The 23,387-nt window shown below is 45.6% G+C and overlaps 1 protein-coding gene across 2 annotated transcripts in view; it reads left to right on the top strand.

Moving 5' to 3' along the window:
* Positions 1-23,387, top strand: part of IGSF3 (immunoglobulin superfamily member 3) — a 99,007-nt gene that overhangs the window by 12,244 nt on the left and 63,376 nt on the right. For both annotated transcript variants that reach the window (XM_030465774.1, XM_030465777.1), the window contains exon 2: positions 14,957-15,334. In XM_030465774.1, the coding sequence (XP_030321634.1) occupies positions 14,957-15,334 (378 nt within the window). The remainder of the gene's footprint in view (positions 1-14,956; positions 15,335-23,387) is intronic.

The raw sequence follows: 23,387 nt of genomic DNA on the forward strand, positions 1-23,387 counted from the left end.
CCCTCGTGGTGGTACTCTCTCCCCAGTGGAGAGAGTTTGCTGTCTTCTCCCTTGTGGCCTGGCCTGACAAATCTGAGGGGATGTGCACTATGATCCATGCACTCCTACTGCTCCCTGGATATGTCCTTCCTCCTCATAAGGAGTCTCAGGGGATGCCACGGTGACAGGAGGCCCCATCAGGAGTGGACACTGGGTGGGCTGGGTGCACCTCCTCAGCTATGAGCGCTGGGGTGGAGTGGCTTTCACCTGCTTTGGGACGTGTACCAGGATCAGCCATGCACCAGCTGTGCCCTGACCTTGCCTTTATGTCTGGGGTTAGTATTTCATAGCTGCCACAGGCAGGCACTCACACAACTGTGTTGGTGAGCCCTTGCCACAACTGAGCCCTCACCACTTGTACTCTGCTGCAGTACACTGAGGAGGAGGGCTGGCATCAGTGGCTTCTTTAGGCTTGGTCTTCCCAGCTTCCTGGCCCTGCCTCTCTCTCCCTCCCTCCCTTCCTTCTCCCCATCTTTGTGCTGGTCTCTTGCAGCTCTGTCAGTCCCCAGCAGGTCTGGAGCTTGGGTGGTGTTTTGGTGTGGCTGCTCTATCTGTTCAGCTTGCATCAGTCATTCACTGGTTTGTTAAGGCTTCTAATCAGTGCAAAATCTCTGGGGTGCAGCTATTTACAGAAAAAAAGAACCCACCCTTCCAGACTTGCATCAAACAAGATTTTTATTCTCAGTAATTGAATTCCTCTAGAGTGATAGCTTGGGCATGTTAAAATCAGATAAATAAAAAGCCTCCCTCCCTGGTAGCTATGTAAGCCTTTCCTTAACTCCCTGATCAGAGGGGACTAGGCTCTGCTAAGTAAGTAGCTGAAGATCAAAACTTCTGTGTACATCTGCTCATCAGGGAGTGCAGGCAGGAGAATGTTTGTTGTGGTGTATCAGCAGAGAAAGGGTTTGCTTTTTCCCCTCGTCCCCCTTTTCTCAGTTGATGGAGAAGGATTTTTTATATAGTGACAAATGCTGCTTAGTAACCCCCAGACATGTATTTTGTGTCTAGAAACTGGGACTGTGCTTTCCTCCAGACCTTCTGATAAACTGACAGCTCTAAAAAAGGGGCAAGCCTGCTCTTGTTGAAATTGGGGTGTATTGCCTGTGAAGCATCTCCCAGGCTGCGCTGCCCTGTCTCATCATGTGGATGTTGAGACACATTGGTTTGGGAGGCAGAAGGGCCTTTGGACTTTTGCCTGAGGTGTGGTGTTGCTGAGCTGATGCTGTAATCCTGAAAAAATCCAACTTGCAGCTTTTTCCAGACTCCATACATCAAGTGAGACTTGTGGTTGTTAAGGGCAGGTCCATTTCTCTGTTGCATCTCTCATGTAGTTCATGTTGTGGTGTTGGAGGATGGGTCCTCTCTTGTTCAGGGAGTGCTGTTGGTTAGTCCAGAGTCCTTCCTCCCTATGCCTGTATCATCATCATCTAATGGAAGGTGCCCTTGCCCATGAAGGGGGATTGGAAGTAGATGATCTTTAAAGCCCCCTCCAACCAAAATCATTCTATGATTCTGTGATCTGTGCCATAATGAGTTACTTGGCTTGCCGGCCAGGCTTTTGCTTGTCTTGGTTTTCCTCCAACACCCCTCTCCTCCCTCAGGATCTTTTTGCTTTCCTCCTCTCCTACCGCCTCTGGAGCCACCTTTCTATTTGCACGCTGGACCATGCCACTTTTCTTTTGTCAGTATTTGTGTCCTGTAGCTGTTTATACCACTGACGCAGTGGCATCTGCATCTGCCCTCCAGGACACTCTCTCCCATCTCCTGGCCCCATCATCTGCTGCATCTGCTCCTACTGTTGTGCAGTGGCACACTGCTGGCATGAGATCCCCGCCTGTCCTGAACTCCGTGTCTCGCAGAGTGCTTGGGTTATTCCCTCTGCCTTGTTCCTCGTAAATGCTTTTACTTCTGCTTTGCTGAGTGCTGATGATGATACTTTCCCCTCCAACCTGGATCGTGAAGAAGCCCCGTCTTCACCTTCCAGTTTGTTCCTCAAACCTTACAAAGAGGACTAGCATACAAATAAGAGCCTGCCTTTACCTGGAGGTTTGCCCTGTGCTCCACTCCTTCATACTTTTCACAGAGGTAGATTTTCCTAAACCTTTTGATTGCCAAAGGGGTCCCAGATAATTTTCCCATCTCTCTATTGTTCACTTTGCTACTCGGAGCCTCTCTGCCTTAATGCAAAGCTGCTTTATCCCCTCCTCCTTCAGCAGCTGCTCTGTCCTCTGCAAGCCCCGTGGGATGCTCTGTCTGGAGCTCTTGCCTCTCAGCTCTCTGCCAGTTTAGTCTGTCTCTGTGATTTACTTTGCAGGGGTTTTCTTCATAGCCCCTGCTGCTCTACATCTCGACTGTGATCTAGCATTACCTTCCTTGACTTAGCAACTGTCCTTGTGATAACCAGTTCTGGTCTCTTTCTGGAATTATTTCCTCTGAGTCCTGTTGTATGTCTTTTTCTGCCTCTCTGCCAGACCTTTTCTTATATCCTCGTGAATATACTCTGACCAGCTTGAGGGTTTGGAGGTTTTTTTTGTGGCTATAAGGGGCCTATTCTGTGATGCTGTCAACCTCTTCCTATAGTCTCTGCCTCCTGGTAATTGTATGCACTAATAAAAATTGTAGTGGCCTCTCTCTGCCGATGTTACAAGTTATGTTCAACTTAAAATCTTGACCTCTACCTCTGGTGTATACTTGTATGTGTTTGCGGGCACCTAAGTCTTTCTGCTTAAGATGTGTAAGATGCAGCAGTTCCTATCCAACTAAGCCTCTGAAATTTGTTCAGCTTTTTTTGTTGTCTACTCCTTCCTCTGAACTCTCAAATTAGTTTCTCCTCCTTTGCCCTGCCAAATGCAAGGTGCTTGTCTTCCCTTTAAAAGCCCTTCTTAGCCATGTTCTACCTTGTCCTTTCTAGCTCTTCTTACCCTCTATTTGGTTTTCAATTCCCAGCCTCTGCGTCTCACTGGGTTTCCTCAGGCTGGGTTCTCGGAGAAAGATGGCTCAGCTGGTCATGTACCTTGTTTGCTGCCCCTTCTTGGATAACCTGGCAGCCAGTTTCCTGCAATTTTGGCAGGACTAGAGAGCTTGGGAGATAACAGAGCTTGTGCAAGTCTTGTGAAAAGTAGGCAGCTGAATCAGGGGCATCACAGGGGGCTTAAGAAGACGCTTTTTTTGAAGGGCTTTAGCGGTGCCTTCAAATGACTGTGCCAGCCACAGAAAAAGCTCCAGCTGAAGCTTCCAGTAAAATCATTAGTCTCAGAGACAGTTTTCCTCCTGATGACGTAGGCTTCATTAAGTCTTTTGCTCTTAGGTCTGTCGACTAAAAATGGTGTCTTGGAGCCCTTTTATTTTCTTCTTTATACTTGGGAGTAGCCTGCAGCAAGCACCTTGCAGCACTGCATTGCCACCGAGCTTGTTAGAGACCTATCATCAGGGTCTCTCAGTGGAGAGACACTATGGTCCTCCCTCACATGCTGCCTCTCTCTCTCTCTGGCTCCCCAGCCTCTTTTGACCCATCTTCTGCCTGAAGATGGCCTGAAGGTGCCATTTCACAGTACAGCTGAGCTGGTGGAATATCCCAGCTGGTAATGAAAAGGTTTGTCCCTGTCCTCCAAACAAAAAAGTGTTCTTGCTGTCTTACTGAAAACAACTCTTTCCCTGGGTCATTCTTTCAGCTCGCTGCAGGTCAAGTATGGGGAAAGGAGTGTGTACGTTGCTAGAAATAAAATGAGTCAGAAAACAAGATTGCTGGGTTTATCCATGGCAGCTGGTACCTAGATCAGCTTAGCTGCATTGTGAAACCACTTTTCTAAACTGAATTTCCTGGATGAGGGTATTTCAGCTGCTGTTTTCTCTGTAGGGGAGCCAGCACAGTGAGGCTACTCTGAGTAAGTGCTTGGTGCTAAGGTAAATAAGAACCTATAGCAGCAGCAATGCAGTTCTGTTGGACTGTTCTTCACAGAGTGGATGAGGTTGGAAGGGACCTCTGGAGGTTGCTTGGTCACATCCCCTTACTCAAGCAGAACTACCTAGAGCTGGTTACCTATGCAGAACCATGTCAAGACAGCTTTTGGGGATCTCCAGGGATGGAGGCTCAACAGCCTCTCCAGGAAACCTGTGCCAGTGATCAGTCACCGTTTTTCAAAAAAGCAAGTGTTTTCCAGCTGGTCAGTCACCCTTAGTGCATGGGGTTGTTCCTCCCCAGGGAAGAGAATCGTATCTGAGTCTTTTTACTTGGCTGTAATTGTATTGTGTCATAAATGTGCATAGAGGGAATGATTGTACTTTTCTCCCAGACTGGAACCAATAGGAACGTAGATGCCTCTGCATCTCTGTTTGGTTTTTGCTTTGTTTCTTTCCAAATACCAGGAAGCACCTGTCCTCCCATTTGGAATGGGAGCCTCAGTAATTTGGTGACAATTGCTGGTAGTGTCTGTAGCATGTCAAGCTAATAAATTACTGTGTAAGGAGCTGAAAAGTTCTGACATCCTAATTAGCAATAAGAGGCAGCAGGTAGCTGAAGAGTCTCCTTAGATCTGTCTCTCCTACAGGGATGATATGTAACTGAATCACAGAGGTTTTGAGTGGCAACTTCCTGATACTTACAGAACAGAGAAAAAAACAAAAATTGTGAGGGAAATTGAAAATGTCTGTTGTTGTATGGCCATGCTTTGTATTTTTCTTATCCTTCATGGTGGGCTGGGAAAATTGTTTTCGAGAAATACATGCATTTAGCCAATACACTTGACTTGGGATAACTTGATTTGCTGTTAACCTGAAAGCTCTTCCTGCTGCTGAAGATGTGCAAGATGGCAGCTTTGCCTTGCAAATTGGATGTTCTGTCATGCTAATGACCATGGCTGAGGGGCAGAAATGTTGCTTTAGTGTGCCAGAAGGAAACAGGAGAGATTGCTCGTGGTTGCATTCATTTCTAGATATTAACACTTAATAACTTTTTGCAGTAGCACTTCCACAGAACTGTGTGCTCATGCCTAAGGGGTGGAGTGCTGGAGGAGCAGTGTGCTTTGAGAGGGAAGGAAAAAGGGAGGGAGGGAAGGAGGGGTGTGCAGCAGTGCATTTTTTCATCAGTTTTTCAAACCTGTCCATATCTAACAGATTATTGTTATTTCTCTTTTCTTAGAAAGCAAACTATTTGGGATTGAGCAATTAATAAGCTAATTGAGGGACATGATTTGGAGTTTGGAAAGGAAATGCTCTGGCCTAGCCCAGAAGAGTATCATTCAAGTAAAAGTCCATGTGAAATTCAGGGTGCTAAACTCCTGTATGTCATTCTTACCAAAGTAAGGGGAAACATAGAGTCACATGTAGCAAGGGGAGGGGAAGGAAGCCAATCAAACAATTTCCATAAAGAGAGCAAGAAGCTTTTCTTGTCTTCAGGAAAAGCAGATTTTAGGGAAGGTAAGGAACCAAGCTCTCCGTGGATCACAAGTATTTTAAGAGACCTCTTAATGAAAGAGAGGGAATTCCTTTAATGAAAGACCAGGTAGTAAATGCTGTTTCCTTTTGGCAAGGAGGAATTTGAAGGTTAGATTTGGGACTCTACAATTCTCTGTTCTCAGAGAGTATTTTAAACATCTGGGATGTTATGAGCTGAATAACAGCAATAATAGGGGCATTCAGTTGTTTAATATTGGGAAGGATTGCAGAGCATGCGGGAAAATGAAAAAAGAAGTGACAGTAAAACATTATTGACTGTGAAAGAAAATGAAGTTTCTTATTGTCTGAAAGTGAGTGATCGCACAGGGAATAGCATTTGACAATTCTAAAAGTGACCCTGGCTGTTGAACATGTAGGACCTGAAGACTAAAGAATGATAGTAAAAAGAAATACAGAGGCTGCAGGGCATAATGAACTATGTCAGAAATTTCCTGCCTAGCATTGTCGCTCTAACAATTTCATTTCCCCCCTCTTGATAGGTTAGGAACACATACCAGCTAAGAGTTCAGCAGTCTGAAATGTGTGTTGATGCTTCATAGCTTTTGTACTAGCATGACAATGCTGAGGCTTTTAGGGGTCTGGGAGCAGTACTCAAGGCACCAGGGTAAGTGGTGTGTCCTTACCTGTATTTTGAGGAGGAAAAACGTACAAGGGAATCTTGGGAGACTTTGCTTTTTTGTGCAGGTCTACACTAAATCTTATAGTGAGTACCTCTGGTTATAGCTTCAAAGCTTGGGCTGAGGAGACAGTAATGAAACTGTAGCCGCTTTTCATTGGAAAATATAAACTTAGGCATTGCCATGGGTCTTCCAGCAGGCCATTGTAAATGCTGCTCTATATCATAGAGCTTAAGCAGACCTGGAACCACCAGTAGTTACTAGGGTGTAAGGAAGAAGAAACTCCTGTAGATAAGACACAAGTTAAAAGTAGCATGTGGGTAAACCAGTGCTTCCTGTCTGTATATTTCCAACATTAGTATAATCTACCAGGGAGTTTCTGCTTTTGTATGTTTCCTGTAATGGTAAGGCGAATGATGGTATGGCACATGAACATGCTGATCTGAGAGTTGAAAAAGGTCTGGGATGGTTCTGTTCTGACCTTGGAGGAAGAGAAATATTGGTGAAATGGATTCACAGGGTGGGATTTACCTTAAGTACAAAAAAGAGTTTTTAGTTCTACTGGAGCTCTCTGTAGAATTAGTCAAAGCTGCTATCTCCTTTGGGGAATACAAGGATCGCTGGTTATACAGAACTTCTTTTTCTCAGCATCATTGCAAAAAAATACTCAAACTATAATAAGCAATAGGTGTGTTGCACAAAGGTATTTGAGCCACCAGCAATCATTTACCATTATGAATGTGAACCATCAGGACAGTCAGTTTGGTCTTTCCCTTGTACATTAGCACATGTTGTTGGTCACCATTTACATCAAGTACCCCTTGATTCACCAGCTTCCAAGCCTGTGTGAAGAAAGGAGGCTGAGCATCATGAGCTGCTTAAGCTTGGGGACCTGCGTGTAGAAGAGCTGTCCTTCCTCGTTGCTGTGTTCAATTAATATTGGGGATCGCTCTTTTCTCTGACCACAAGCACAGCTGTCTGGCTTCTGGCTTGGCTCTGTGACTTTTCAAAGTAAAGCTATGCTAGATGAAAGAGTAGCTTCAGAAGGTAGTGCAGCCAAGTAGCTTTAAGTCTGCTTCCTGATGGGATGATCAAGAATGATTTTCTGCAAGAGCGGAGAGGTCTTGTGCATCTGCTAGACCACGTTCATCTCCACGTCTGGTATTGCTGAAGAAAGTGAATGTCTCTCAGAGGGAGCTATAATGTGAGAGACTTCAGACTCATAAAGCAGTGCCTCTCTGGTGCCTCACTTTTCTTATTGCTGGGAAGTTAAAAATTATCCCTAGCTCCCATATCCAACTTGATAATCTCTGCTGTTCAAGTCCAGTCCTATTGTTTCTTGTCTTCTAGGTGGTAGCATAGATAATGAATTATTCCTTCCTCCTTGCAGCATTTTTAGAAGTATAAAGATTGTAGCAATAGAGATGATGTGGCTCAAGAGTACACCATTCTAAAGCAGTGTTAAAACTAGTGTATTGTAACATACCTAATTGTAGACACAAAGAAGGAACAGTTAGAGGAATGTGGTGTCCGTGAAGTAGAAGGTTTGCTGAAAAAAATTCACAAGGGCAAATCACATTTAGCACTGTGCAGCTGTGGAATATCAGTGCCCTACTGGGGAAAGTAAGGAAGTCGTCTGTCAGTGTAAGGACCAGATCTGAGAATAACCAAAGGATGAAAAGTGTCTCTGATCTTGGTGAGGGAGTTGGATGTCTGACTGGATGCATAATTATAACAGAGGTACAAGACCTTTTTTGCAGTCAGAGCTCAGGAAGCTAGTCACAGGCCAGAACAATCTTACAATGATTAAAAGAAATGTCACCTCTTTCATATTTATTGAAAACATTTTTCTGTAAAGACAGTAAACATCTGCTGTGAAAGTGAGTGACTGTGAGATGGAGGAGCTAGCAGAGATGAGTGAAAGCAGTTGTGTTGGAAAAACAAAGGGCTTCATTGGCGGCTCCTCTCTGGTTTTCCCGTGCTTTGATATTTCCCCACTGATTGTGATATTTCCATAACAATTATTTTATAAATCGTTCCTGGCTGACCTCTCTACTTAACCATCCTCAGTTGGTTCAGCAGTGGGAGGAATCTGAATGAGGAATGCATAGTTTTTTTGAGTCAGTTCAGAAAGGGTGGTCCATGTGGTAGGAGTGGTGGGATGGTGGCAGGAGTGGACAAGGAGGATAAGGGGGATCAGACACCCTTGTTAGCACGATTTAAACATCAAAGCAAAAGGGTGGAGAATAGGGTCAGAGTTGTTCTGCAGGTGGCTCCAGCCAGCCTTTCAGCATAGTCAGCTCTCTTGGCATGACAAAAAACACATGAAGCAAAATACTGTATTTTCCCAGAATAAGACTTTACAGTAATGGGGGTAGGGGGAGGTGTTACCACATGTTTTCTTCTGATAGCATTGTTTATTTCCATCTGGCAGCATGTTTCAGTGTACAGAGATTGTCCCTGTTGTGACTCATTTATGCAAAAATTAAGCTCAAACCTAATTTTTATTTGTGCATGTTAACAGGAGACTTCACAGAATGGCAGGTGCTACTAAACACTTAGGTGTTACTAAAATACTGCCTTTGTTTTTGGTGTTGCCTGTTATTGGGGCAGGGTCTCCCGTAGAGATTACATTAGTAATTAGTACATCAGGCTTCAGCCCATGAAAAATAAGACGACTGCTTGGGGAAATGTTCTCAGTGGCTGGACAATGGTGAGTTTGGAAGAGCGTTCTTGAAACAAAACACCAGTTTGTGGATATCAGTCCCTGCTTGTTCTCCAGACTCCACAGCGAGGCAGAGCAAGGGGCTGGTCTTGGCAAGAGCCATCTGCACCCTCTCTGGGGGACAGGAGGGAGAGAGGAAGAATCATTCCCTGGGAAACATCATACCTAAGGGAGACTAAAATTTAATCTGAATTAAGACAGAACACGAGTTTGGAGAATGTTAACCATCTCTGAGCAACCCACTGGAAGCAAAGGCCTGTGCAGGGCATGATGCTCTTGTTTTGAGGTAGAGGAACGAAAACACTGGGGAGGAGTGAGTTGTAGGGGAGCCCTGCTTGCTGGGTTACAGTGAACCCTGTGAGCCCTGTTAATTTGTGAAAGCAGCCAACACAGGAGCTGCTGCAGCTTGAAGGCTGCTCCTGCCTGCCCTGCTGTACTCCGTGGCATGTGTCCCACGAGCTGTGGCATTGCCCCACAGGGATCCTTCCTTGTTTGTGGTGGGCTGCCCACGTATGGGAGGCAGGGGAAAGCAACACGTTAACAGCACTGGCCAATAAAGCAATAGCACCCTTGGACTGGATGAAAACACTGTTTTCTTCTTGTGTGCACAGCAGCCTCTCCTCACCCTGCCATCAGAGCCAGGATGCAGGTATGCCTGCTGCCTCCTGTGGCCTTGGGCCACGCGGCAGATGCCAAATATAGCCAGAGGAAGAGTCTGCTGGCACTTGCCTTGCCTCAAACCATGCTGTGCCATAGTTTGGAGAGCAGGGCCCAGCCAGGTGGCAACCCCAGGCGCCTGCACCACTCTCGCCTGAGCGAGCCTCAGCCCTACGGGAGGGCGGGGGTTGCCATGTCCTGTGGTGCACTTGGAGCTGGCACCTGCTCTTGGGTTGTGTGTGCCCAGAGCATCTCTCCAGTGAGGAAGCAGGCCCTTTAGCATTACTGCTATTTAGCACTTGTGTCTGAATTGTTTTCATTATGGGGGACCTTCTGCCAGGTCCTATGGTCTACTGCAGATGGTAATTTGTTGTAGCCAAATAGGATTTAGGCTTCTCTTCCCTCTCCTGCACTTGGGCTCAGGCTCCCTCTTCAGATCTGTGGGTATTTGGGGGGAATAGATTCTGTTGGCCATGTTCAGAACAGAGATGGCCGCACTTCCAGAGAAAAAGCTGTAAGGATGCCTTTTTTAGCTTGTGTTGTAGTGTAGCCTCTGGTCTGCATACCAAATGTGACTTGGCTGAAGAGCGTAGCCTGCAGTGGCACAGGTTGTGAAGGGGCCCGAGGACAGCTGTACCAGTTCAGAGGAAGGATCCACCACCTAGGTTACTATCACATCTCATAAAGCTGTTAGACAATATCTGTGTAGTTGTAGCTTGTTTTGGGATTGTTTGGGCTTGTTTTTGTCTCCTTAGCCTGATGGTACCTACCTGTTTGGTAGTCCTCTGTCAAGTATTTGTTCCACCCATGTTTCAGCCCATGTAGACTTTCCATATCCACAGCAAACTGTGCCAAGGATGTCCCCAAGTCTGCTATATGCAGCTGCAGCTTGCAGCTTGCAACTGCAAGATCAGTTGTCATAAAGCTAGATCTGACCAGTTTTGGTTGACAGCCTTTGGTTTTTAAACAGGAAGAGATCATCAGTTCTTGACTACCCTCTCCATGACTTGTGTATTTGTGTAGACCTTTACCATATCCTCTTCAAGTAATCTTTTTTCCAGGCCAGAGTCCTCACCTGCACCATTATTTCTTATGTAGAAGCCATTCCCTCATGTTTATAATTGCTGTTGGTCTTCTCTGACACTTTCTCAGAAGCACTTGAAAATTGAATACACAATAGCAACAAAAGAAAATCTCAGATGTGTGCTCTGTGTACTTGTGCAGTAGGCAGGGAGAGGACAATAGAGGGATATCTTTGGAAATGTTTTCTGTCTAGTAATTGTAGCCAAAGACACAAAGTAATTTTTAAAGGAAATTTAGGATTAGTAGGATCACTTATTGACAACTACTGCTTTAGAGCCTCTTAAGTAAAGGATGAGTGCTGTAAAGCTGTAGGGGTAGAAACATTTCCTCAAGCTATGCAATACATTTGGTGTTCAGCACTCTCAGTCCTATGCTTCTAGAAGATGCAAGAAATACAAATAATTTTTTTTTCTTAATTGCTCTCTAATGATAAGAGGCCCAGGATAATACTCCCTTCTGAGAACTCAAGTTTCTCTTTTAGATTAAAGTTCTACTGACAGTAAATAAGGATATCTGTAATACCTTGCTGAAACTTCTGTGGTACCTTTGGGTGTGGTGCAGGCATAATTTACACTCAGAGATGGGGGTAGTTTTTATGCAAGAGATTCTCAGTCATTCTGTCCATAAGTTTTATTTATTATTTTGGCATGTCAGTGGTGTGGAGAGCTACTAAACTGGTGAGGGGCCTAGAGAATGAGGAGTGGCTGAGGGGATTGGGCATGTTAAGTTTGGAGAAGAGGAGGCTGAGGGGAGACCTCATTGCCCTCTATAGCTACCTGAAAGCAGGTTATAAGGATGTGTTGGCCTCTTCTCCCAAGGGAACAATGACAGGACCAGAGGGTTTGGTCTGAAGTTGCAGTAGAGGTGGTTTGGATTAGATACTAGGAAGAATTTCTTTACTGAAAGAGTGATCAGGCACTGGAACAGCCTGCTCAGGGAGGTGGTTGAGTCACCATCCCTGGAGGTATTTAAATGAAGTACTTAATGGCTTGCTCTAGTAACTGAGATTGTTGAGTGGTTGATTTTGCTTGTCGTATGTGTTGTATGGTTAGACTTGGTGATCTCAGAGGTCCTTTCCAACCACAACTATTCTGTGATTCAGAGTATTTCAGATCAGGCACCTGAAACAACCAGTCATCTCTGGAAAGCCCAAGTTCTCCTGAATTCTGCATATTTCCCCATGGGAAGTCTAGATCTTGCTGTAGTTAGCCAGTGTTGTTGGAAGGGTGGAGATGTTCAATAGGCAAAGTGTGCTCATACACTGACCTGCAGTGCTTTTGGATCAGATGCCTGGCTGGCAAGGATGCTTGATGCTTTCTTGTCTGTAGACTGAATGGAGAGGCATTGAGTCCTGGCTGTGATCTGACAAGGGAGACGCCAATGGCCGGGCAGCTGACATTGTGTTTCTCTGTTGCCTTTCACCTGACTTCAGAGCTGTTTTGCGTGACATTGGCCATGGCCTTGGAGCCTGCTGGGCAGGCTGGCATAGGGGGGACACGGGGACCAGCATCCACTGGTGCCTGGGTCCCACACAGTCCCCTTTCTGCGTGACCCTGAGTCTGATTGCCCAGCTGCACCATTCCCACTTGCTGCTGCCTCCTCCTCTATCCCCCATGCACTTCCTGTCTCCCAGATGGGGCCTGGGAGATGGGTATGCCAGCACAAGTGTTGAGAGCTGCCTAGCTGTTGTTTGGTTTGGTCTTAGCTCAAAAGGCCAGCAACAATAGTGCTCATCTGTAGAGTATAAGGATCAGGGAATGCCTCTTCGTTATTCTGGGGAATTTACTGCCTTTTGGAAAAGAAAAAAAAAAAAAACAAAACAGATGCACAAACCTATAATTTCTTATTAATTTTAAAGTAGCTCTTGGCTCTCTACCTTCTCCATATCAGCACTTGCATTGTCAGTAAATTATATTGGATTTGCAATTAAAAGCCAGCTGTGCCAGTGAAGTACCAGCCAAATGCCACCATAACTATCTCCTGGGCGTCCTAGGGGAGGTGTGGAGCACATGGCTCCTCCTCCAGTGAGCTCTTCTCTCACTTCGAGAGGAGAAGATAAGAGTTTAAAATGGGATCTCAGGCACATTATTTTTGTTAATCAGAAAGCTTGCTCGCTGAGAAATGCGGTTCTTTTCTTGATACTGCATATTTGTGGATACAGCAATTCTCAGAGCTTGGAAACTGCCAAACACCCTTCACTGTGCAAAAGGTTAACCATTTAAGGAGATAACTTGCAGTTGTGGATGATTATCTCAGGCTACTTGTTTTTCTCCTTTCCTTTCTCATTTTAAATGATTAATTGAAGAAGAATCTCTGCTTTTGCTGTACAGGGTTTTTTAAGTGTTGAAAAGCATTTGCTCCCATTGGTGTTGAAGCAGGAATTTGCAGCCAGCTTAGGGAAGAACACAGAGATGTGCCACTCCCTACCCCTTTGGAGAGCCACGCTGTTCAACCAACTCCTGAGCCCTGCAGCAAAACCTTGTGTGTCCAGCTTTAGTCCCTGCTGCTGCCTGTTCACCTTGTGGTGCAGTTTTAATTGTGTCATTGCATGCAGGGTAGCTACATACATTACAAAACTTGTATTGTGAGATGTCTTTAGGTGTTCAATAAAGATCTTACCCTTCTTACTTCTTTAAAAGCAGTTTACCTCAAAGACTGTGTAATTTGCTTTGTCCTTTGGCCTTTATGGGGTGAGAAGAGGCTGTCTGCACCTTAGATGTGTTAGTTGTCTCTATTGGTGTCTTTGAAGAGATTAATACAGCAAACAGCAGGGGAATGTTTGCCTCTGTTGTTCCTCTACCTGTTCGTTTTGAACAGGCTAACTTTCCCTATCCTCTCCTTAAATCACATTATTTTATAAAGAGTGAAAAGAAATGTAATTTGGAGCTGCAGTGAGCTGAGCCCAAGTTAATAGTTTGAATTGCACTCCATCTGTTCAGCTGCATGGCCTGATGGATGTGCTGAACCCATTTTTCACAATTTGTTTTAAGCTGGTAAGCACCATCTTTCCTGGCTCTGGTCCAGGCTGGCTGTAGAGAAGACTTTGTATCTGGACATCCATGTCCAGAGGGCAGAATTGAGTCAGTAATCCCCAGATGCCAAGCTGTGTCTTCCACCTGCAAGCTGCTTGTTTATGAAAGGCGAAATTCTTCTCCGGACTTGAACACTGCTGTCAAAAATTAGAGAGAATGGGGGGAAAAGCCCCCCAACGTGCACACGCACACAGAAGATGAAATTTGCAAACGTGATTATGCAGGACCCACTTTAAATCGGCTTATTGCTGTTTTATGATGGGAAGCAAGCAGTTGCAGAAGCCAGGGTGATTGGCCTCGCCATGTGCGCATGCTGCTGGTAACTCAATAACCGATGAACACCCACCGTGGTCTCCAGACCTCGAGCCTTTGATGTAGCAACAAACAAGATAGATTGCTGTAATTTATCTGGCCCCTGGAGGACTGTGCTGGTAATGTGCCATGAGCCCAAGGGCCATCCATCCATAATCTGTGTAAAAAATACAGCAGATCACCGTCGCCGTGCCGCGGGATCATCTTTGTTCTGTGCTGCATGAGTTTGCCTGTGTACAACACACTGTACTGGGTCTCGAGTTCCAGCAGCCAGGGGCAGTAAGTCTTGGTGTAATAGGCCCACTCCCTCCATTAACTTTAATTGTTTTTGTTATGTACTCTAAATAAACTCCTTTCAAACAGACTTGAAAAGGCAGGGCTGGAAACGTGGTGTTTCCCCATGTGCCTTTGTATGCGTAATAGTGTTTGGAGAAAGGTGTGCCGGGTTTGGGAAAAGGAATGGGATTTTGTACTTGCTAAGCCTCCAGCCTTGAAACCCAAGGAGAGAGCATAGCCTCCTGGGCCTCTCTTCTAATGGGTGGCTGTCACAGTTGGACTTTGCCAGGGCAAGAGGGAGTTGCTGCCAAACCAGGGAGCCCCACCAGTGGCACCAAGATGCTGCAGAGAGGCCACCTGCCACCTCCTAGTGCCCTCTGGCAGAAACTGTGCCTGGGATCACAGGGTGATGGGTTTGGAAAATAAGAGTAGCACTGAAAACAAAGCCTTGTCAGCTTGAATTGCTGGTTTGTTAGCATGCAGCATGGTACCTTTTCGTGCCTGGATTCTTATCACTACCTAAGAAAGGGTTTCTGTTATCTCAACACCACCTTTATCTACAGGGCGTTTTATAAAAACAGTTTCCTTGAATTGGCAGGAAAGCTGCAGTGCATCTGGGGGAGTGCTGTTCCAGTTTTAAAATGGGTTGCGAGGGCTTACCTTGCTAAATGCATCTGTGGACAGGGTAGGACTGGAACATCTCAGGGGAGGTGTAGGGGCTGTGTACCAAGAAGTAACTCTGTGCTTCTCTCCTCCTGCAGGCATGGCCTTGGCCCAGCGGCAAGTGACAGTGCAGGAAGGGCCCCTGTACCGCACAGAGGGGTCCCACATCACACTGTGGTGCAAGGTGAGCGGCTACCAGGGCCCGTCAGAGCAGAACTTCCAGTGGTCCATCTACCTGCCCTCAGCCCCAGAGCGGGAGGTGCAGATCGTCAGCACCGTCGATCCCTCCTTCCCCTACGCCATCTACACCCAGCGGGTGCGCAGCCGGGGTATCTATGTGGAGCGGGTCCAGGGAGACGCCGTCCTGCTGCACATCACGGAGCTGCAGGACCGGGATGCCGGGGAGTACGAGTGCCACACACCCAACACCGACGAGAGGTACTTTGGGAGTTACAGCGCCAAGATGAACCTCGTGGGTAAGCTGTGCTGCTGACGGTGTGGCTGGGGCAGCGGGGTGTCTCCCAGCCATGAACCCCCCCCATGTGCAATGTAGTCCCCATGAGCTGTCAGGAGAGATGCCCGTGGGGGTGAATAGAAGCATAGAGCAGGTGGCAGAGTGGTGTGAATTGCAGGAAATCACCGTACAGAGACACAGGAGATACCAAGAGTTCTCTAATAATAAGGCCCTTATAAAGAAGAGATGCCAGGGAGAGGAATGTTTGAAGCCATGGCTGAAAGCACGAGGGATATGGAAATAATTTACGCAGAGACGAGTAAGGAAGTTAGTCCAGATTGCAGAAGCTGCAGAGGAAAGAGCTGCGTGCCAAAGGTGGTGAAATAGCAGAGAGGGGAAGAGAGGAGCGATAATGAGCGGCACATGAAGGATACGGGAGAGGTGGTCATCTTCAGGCTATTAACAGAGGGCAGTGCTGACAATGTGTCCTGACACCAGCAAACCGATCAAATTGAGCTGTCTGTAAATGAATATGGGGGAGTAGGCTTGGGCTTGGATTTTTTGTCAGTGTTAGAAAAATCAAAAATAGATCCTTTAAAGTTCAGAGTGTTTCCGCATCACCTCTCTGGTTAGCTGATTTGACCTTTTCTAGCTTCAGCTTGTTTTCTGTATCTCAAAGTGGGATTGGATTTGTAGTCTCTAACTCATCTAACAGCAGTCAGATAGGTTCCATCCAGCTGTTTGACTGAAGGACTCCTAATAGAGCTCCTCTGCAGCAGAGACACCCCTCTAGCAAAGTTAAGCCCACAGACAGCAGGTTTGCTTTCCTTAGGGGAAGTTGGTCAGTCTACAGGTCTCTGGTTTGGAAACCACTTCAGCATTTTCCTCAGGGTGCTGGCTGCTTAGGGTGTTGTTGGTTCAGGTTGTGTTGACACAGGAAACCCATTGTGAAAGGAGCCAAGGTGTGAATATCAATTACAATAGCCCTATTTTCGGTTGTGCTTCTTGCCTTCAGATTGTGTGTGCCTTGGCTCCGTCCCTCCAGAGGTACCAGCCCAGCCATTCTCACATGGCCTGCTTTAAGGTGCTTACGTAGGTGCCTGCTTTCCCATCTGATGTCCATGAACAGTTGAGAGGCATAAACTTCCTTTCTATGTTGAGGGTTGTTTTTGGTTTTGTTTTGTTTTTTTTTTGTAGTTCTGTGATTTACTCCAGGCATCCAGGTTTGTGGTTCCTCCTTTAGTTTAAACAAGACTTGAGTCAGCACTGCTGCTGTAAAGTCACCTCAGGGAGTGAAGCCTATTGAAAACCAGCGCCCGGTGAAAAAAAAGTGCCTGGAGGCAGGGTGGGGTTGCAGCAGTCAGAGATTGCAGCTGTGTTGCTCTGCCAAGGATCTGCACCCCAGTGGAATCACAGAATGTGGGGAGCCAGTGCCCTCCTGGTTTAACCGTAGCTCAGTGACTGCTTCAGTGGCCAGCACAGGGTTTGCTGGCTTGGTATGCTTTTGCTGTGTCCTAGCCTTGCCACAGGTACAAGGCACATAAGATTTGGGACTCCACAGACAACCATGAGTATTACTTTGAGGATGTTGGTTTCGGGGCTTATGCATGTTGGGGATGCTAAAGAAAATTGATCTCAAGTAACTTTTAGTGGATTAGTTAAATCACATTATGCCTCGTCATGGATGCTTGTGCTCAGAATTTGGTTTAGTTGAATTAATTTCTGAAAATTCACTTCAGGAGTGACTTAAGGTCACTTGCACTTTGAACAGTTCTGTCTGCTTAGGTGTTTTCATTGGTTTAACCAAAATTTGACATAAACTGGATTTTCCAGAGTGCCCTCTGCAATCACCTGTAGAAGACAAGCACTCAGGGTCTCCCCTCTAGTTCCTTTTTTATGAACCAGTGCTGACTTCAGCCTTGTTGGACCTTGAAATTCTGCTAGGGAAATGGGCTCCTCACTGGAAGGCTCAGCAGAGCATATGCCTTTTATTTTCCCTGTCATTGTAGCTTTCTGCTCTAGGTCGTGGGGGTTGCAGGCTGCTTTTGTTGCTGCAGACAATAAGCAAGAAGTACACAAGAGCTAAGTGGGAGTTATTATTTTCTCAGTAGAACCAAACTTTTTTGTTTTTTTCAACCCATTTGTGAATTTTTAGTTGACTGATTAATTGAGCAGCTCTTTTTTGACAGCAGCAAAGCCTTGGAGGGTGGCAAGTTTGTCAGAATTTCAGTTCTTTCTGTTTATGTGTGAAACAGGTGGGGTTTGGAGCAGGTTTTTTTAGCAGTTGATTTTAGAGTTGATGCTCTGAGAGCTTTGAGTTGTGTCCCATAGTTTGAGGGAAGAGATGAAGGAAGACTTTCTTTTCACCCAGGGGCTGCAGCCCTGTAGTGAGGAAACTGGGAGTTTTGGGAGAGCTGAATGGGACACTGCTGCAGTAACACGGGGATGCTGTCTGCACCAGAACATCTCAGTTTGCAAGCAGAGCAGTTAGGAGGTGTCTTTACTGCTGCTCTCTGAGCAGCATCAAGGGATGCATATCCAGGGCTCTGCAACTGCTAAATCCTAGCCCTGTCAGCTTTAGAGATGTGCAGGTTGGCCTTGAAAGTACACTGCTGTCTACCTCACAAATAACAAGCATGGTTGGTTGTCCCTCTCCCATTTTTCATGTCTGCACTCAAGGTTCCTTTTCGTTCATCAAGAGTTTGGCCAGGGTCTAGCAGCACCCTGAGGATCTGATGTCTCTGATGGCCTGGATTAAGAAGTGCTCCCCAGGCACTTGGTGGAACTCCTATTTGAATTCAGGCATGCAGTGGAAGTGCTAATCTCACTGAAGCTAGGAATGAGGCCAGTGATGTGGTTCAAGGGCCTTTTGCCATGGCCAAATGTGTATCAAGGCATAACTTTTTTCACCGGTCTTGAATTTACTTCAGTTGTTTCAAAAATAAGTCTCTCTATATCTTGCTACCCCTCTTGTCATCTGTTATTGAGAGAATCACTGGGAAGAACAAGTGAGGAAAAACTGAGATACATTAGGAGGAAAAAATTGGAACATTTCAGACTGAGTTGTGGATGCTGAGGGTGATGGCAAAAAAATGGGTGCATCTCTTCAGGATGTTGTGGAACTGTGGCCTTGTGATTGATTTATGAGAAAGGATTAGCCCATGTACAAAGTCTGCAGCTCCATTGTTCGCCTTCTGAATTCGGTTCCCTGAGGCTGTCATGAAATTGCTGAGGCTAGTTCCTGCTCTTCTACTGAGGGTGGTGGGAAGAGATTTTTAGAAGATTGCACGAAGTGGCCTCCCACTCATCTAACACCAGGCATGTTGCCTAAGGTAGTTGTTGAGGCAATATCTGCCATCAGAGGACAGAGTGAGACAAATCTGGAGAGCAACCCATTGTTTAAATTAAATGCATCCTTCTCTAATTTGACTGAAGAGAGAGCCTGGATGTTAGACTTGGGCTAAGCAGATGGTGTTGAATGAAATTAATTCTTCCAGTGGTGGCTGAAGACTTGGCTGGTTTTGGAAACTTCCCCCACAGCACTTCTGCAGAACTGATGAAAATCTTTGTCTTTGTGGTTGAATTGGGAAGACACTTGGACATTCTGAAGAAGGGAGTTACAAAGTTTATCTGACTGGTGACTGTATTAGGATCCTGGCCTGCTTGTTGCTGGATGTGAGAAGTACATGAGCTGCCCCTTCACTTTTTGAAGAAGTTAGGGACAGCAAAGAATTTGCAGGTGAAGGAAAACAGCTTCCCAGTAACATAGTCTCACCACTGCCAAGACAGCAGTATTTTCCAGATTGTCATTGAGGCTATTCCTTGTCTTAATAACTCTTGAAATAATGGGCTGAAGAGGTTGCTGTACAGTAATTTAGGTGGTGAAGCTGTAGGGATGCTGTGCAATCTGAGATGCTGGTTTGTGCTTTTCATCTTATGTTGATGGCTAAATAAATTTGTGTTTTTGCTGTGGGGTATAAGTAAGCACATGGCATTTACTTCACAGTGTGTGAGTCACTGCAAATTTGTACTCCACTATGTCTCTGCAACGAGTTGTGTGCCTGGACCCTTACTTAGATAACAGCAAAGAGGCCCAGGTTCAACCTCTTCAGGAGCTTCAAACTTTCATCTCAGTGTTTTTTTATCTGTTCTCCCAAAAGCATTGAGCTCTTTTTCAGAGTTAAATGGTTTGAGGGAAGAAATCAAGCTTTGACATTTTTGTTAAACAGGTAGTAACAGAGCAGCAGGAAAGGTTTCAAAGTACTTGAGGAGGTGGCAGCTCATGTACTTCTTTATTCTGCGGGGAAGCAGCTGTGCCGCATCAATTCTAAACAAGTTAAAGCAAAAACATGAAAGAGGTTTGGACAAGAGGGGAGACCACAGCCTCCATGGTACCACAGAGTGGGAAGGAGCAGTTTCAATGTAGACCTGAGTAACAAGCAGCACTGGGACACAGCTGTCTAGGCAGCAGGCAGGAGCTTCTTTGAAGCTGGTGGTGCCTGCAGGGATGGTCACTGGCATCATCTTCCTAACAGACTTAAGTGAAATGGGAGCAGCAAGGATTCACACTAGCTGGGTGCTATTCAGTGGCTTCCCTGTCCATCCTTTCAGTCCAACCACACTTCTGCTTTCTTCTGTTTCTCACTAGTTTTCCCCCCAACCCAGGTTGGCTGATGCCTTGATATCTGCCCTGTTTGCCTAGAGCCTGCCTGGCTGTGAAAGCTCCCGGGGTCTGGGTGCATTTTTTTGGGCTGGCAGCTCCATGGTGGTGAAGTTTCAGCATCGTGCCAGGCTTGGGAGTGGTCCTCGGCAAAGGCACTGGTGGGATGAAGAGCCAGCTGCCTCTCTGCATGATGTCAGTGTTGGCTGCAGATGTGCTTGATGGGCTCTCATCTCCAAATGCTGAGCTGCTCAAATCACTTTCAGCTCTCTGCAGACTGGAACTCAGTCCACGGGTACTTTGGCCATGCTTCTAGGAGTGTTTTTTTCAGAGGTCCTATGTGCCCTTGAACTCTGGCATAAATCTGTGTGGCCAGCTGCAAGTGCATAACTGAGATGGGAAGGATGTATCTTGAGAGGCTTTGGTGACACGGGAAGTGGAAGAAAGATTTATGGAGGCTAAACATTTAGCACTGGAAAGGAAGGTTCTGCACGTAGCTCAGACAAGCATTCAAGAGAAGAAAGCAGGTCTATTTTGTTGAACTTGCAACAAAAAATCTCCAAAATGTCTCTCTGGAGAGCTAAAGGGCATGTAGCAGGCAAAAAAAAGAAAATAACTGAACTTCTATTAGCCCTTACTAGCTGCTGCTGCTTATTGCCAGAAGCTTCCCTTCTTCATCAATTACTGTTACATGTGAAGTGTCCACGTGCAAAGCAGAGGGAAAAAGTCATGTCACAGTTTCAGGAAAGCACAGTCTGCTCCTGGAAACCTTAGGGGACTCGAAGAAAAAGAGGTCACTTCTGCTCAGAAGTGGGCCTCAGTGGTTGCTTGTTTATTCCAGCCATCACCTGAGCTGAAGGTGGCTTTTTTTGAGGGAGGTGTTGAAGAGAGAGGTGGCAATCTTGCAAACAAGACTACCATTTGTTGTAGAAGTCTTTGAGGGTTCTTCCTTCTGTGCTTTTTTCCCTTTTTTTTTTTTTTTCCTCTTCGTCTGAGAGACAAGGGAATGTATTGCTATACATGAGAAAGCAGCTTGTGTCCTGGGGAGGCCAGGCTTTTTGCAGATCAGCAACAACAGGCAAAAATCAAAACCAGAGCAGTTCAGGCTGCCCTGAGAGGTTGCGCAGGCTCCATCTCTGGAGGTTTACAAGACCCAACAGGATCAAGCTCTGATTAGGCTGGTCTGACCTTATATCTGACCCTGTTTGACCCTGTAGTTGCATTGCGGTCCCTTCAAGGTTCCTGAATTGTCCAATGATCCCATGAGGAACCATTTGGCTGCTGTGCAGTAGGAACCACTGTTAGGAACCATTTTGGAGGGAGTAAGCGTGCTTAACAAAAGGTGTAACATGGTATATGGTGGTCACGTCAGTGTTAAATAATGGCATAATGCTGGTGATCTCAACTAGGTGAGAAAAGTAAAGACCTATTATACCTGCCCAAACTCTTTTTTCTGGTATATTTTGTGTTTCTTATTTCTTACATTTCTTATTTCTTTAGAGAGGTTGCAGGAGATCATCTCTATTTGCCTGCTCTGGCGTATGAAGGCAGACTTTGAAGATTCTGAGCTCAGATACCTTAATCTCTCTGAGCCCATCTGGGTGGCTTTCTTGCCTCCATAAAGCATGTATATGTTTTATTTGACCATGTCGTCAGTTGAATAAAGTGAGTTCTGGGATTGTTGTCGAAATTTCTGGTTTGTGATTTACATTCATCTTTGCCTGTTCAGGCTGTGCTTGTTGCAGTAATTAGCTCCCCAGAGGAGTAATACGTCCTTCACTTTCAAATTTCCCTTTAGCTGACATTTAAAAAAAGGAAAAAACAAAGACATTCCCACCTTCTCCTAGGTGGTCCTTTGCAGCTAGACACAGGGTATTTTGTTCTGTCCTCCTTTACATGCCCAAATCTCTCTGTAGTAGCCTTGAAAAGAATCTGACCTCTGTTCCTGCTATGGATGGATAGGGAGTGTTTGTCTGTTAATGGGGGAGGGAGGGATGGATGAGGAGGGGTAAATATTGTTACCTCTGGGAGATCCTATGAGCACATCCATGGTGCTTGCACCAGCAAAACAAGAGTACCTGGTTTCTTATGCTGCAGAGCAGTGGGGGGCTGCAGGCATCAGGTCCTATCCTGCAAAATAATGCCAGCTCACTGTCACTGGGGATGGCACTCTCCATCTCCCTCACCATTTTCCAGCTGGTAAAATTAGGGATAATAGCAGAAAAAAGTCTAAGTTAAGTAATAGCAGAAAGTCTAAGTTAAGTAATTGTGAAGTGCTTTGAGCTCCTCAAATAGCGGGAGTTAGAAACAAAAGCTTGTATTTCAGCTCTGCCTGGTAATGATGCTGAATAGGATTCATCTCCAGTCCTGCTTAGTAATGTCTGATGTCTTGAAAGTATAGCTGTTTAAGCTATACTTTTGCCCTTGCAGAAGCCATGGTGGTAGAGGCAGGTGCCCAGTGCCCAGTGCAGGCAACCTCACAGCCTGTAGTCTGGAGCTATCAGGTGGGAGGATGTTTTCTTGTAGCCTCCTGTGGCATGTGTATGTGTGAAGCCAATCCAGAAGCTCCGTGGCCCATCTGGGTTTAAAACTCATACTGGTAAGAGGAAGGCATTATGACCCGCTTACATTTTCTGGCCTTCTTTTCTTTTTTTTAATCTTGGCTTTAGTCATCCACAGTCCAGCAACAAATTGTATGGGCTAGTTCTTCCTTGTGCTTTCTAAAACAATTTTTCTAGGTACCATTCAGGCTATAACTGAAAAATTATAACAGAAATCTCTCTATGTGTCTTCACATTGTTAGACAAGGTTCAATCATTATTTTGTGTATCTTTATCTCATCCTATTACTATGTGTTACTACTAAACTCTTCTATTTACTCCTGTTTAGTTGCAGTACTCCGTCTCCTATTCTTTCCCACTGGAAATGCTAGCATGATTTTTTTTTTCGTTGTTATATTGCGTGATATCCCTTTTCTACCTCTATCTGCACAGGAGAAATGGAACCAATTTTAGGCAGACCATACCTGAAAAAAAAATGTGTAATTCATTGTATCTACTCTCTCCCTTCTTAGTTGTTGGAGATTTTCCTTTGTTGCCTTCCTACCCTCTCCCTCAAAACTGCAGGCAACTCAGTGGCATGATGTGCTTTGCAGAGGGGGCTCTCAGCTGTGGAGCTAATTCTTTCTTTTTTTCTGCTGTCCACCTACCCATTTCTTTAAAAAAGTGACATTAGGCACATTTGGGACACATCACTTTATTCCATGGTTTTCCTCCATTGTCCCTTTTGAGGTAGAAGTACTTTTTAAAGTATAGCTAGTATGTGGAGGAGGTTTACAGTAAGAATATGTGTCCTTTTTTTTGTGTCTGTATGTTTGTACCTATGCATTGTAAGAAAAAAAGCGTATTCTAAAACG

Source organism: Calypte anna, chromosome 1, assembly GCF_003957555.1.
Source record: "Calypte anna isolate BGI_N300 chromosome 1, bCalAnn1_v1.p, whole genome shotgun sequence".
Lineage (NCBI taxonomy): Eukaryota > Metazoa > Chordata > Aves > Apodiformes > Trochilidae > Calypte > Calypte anna.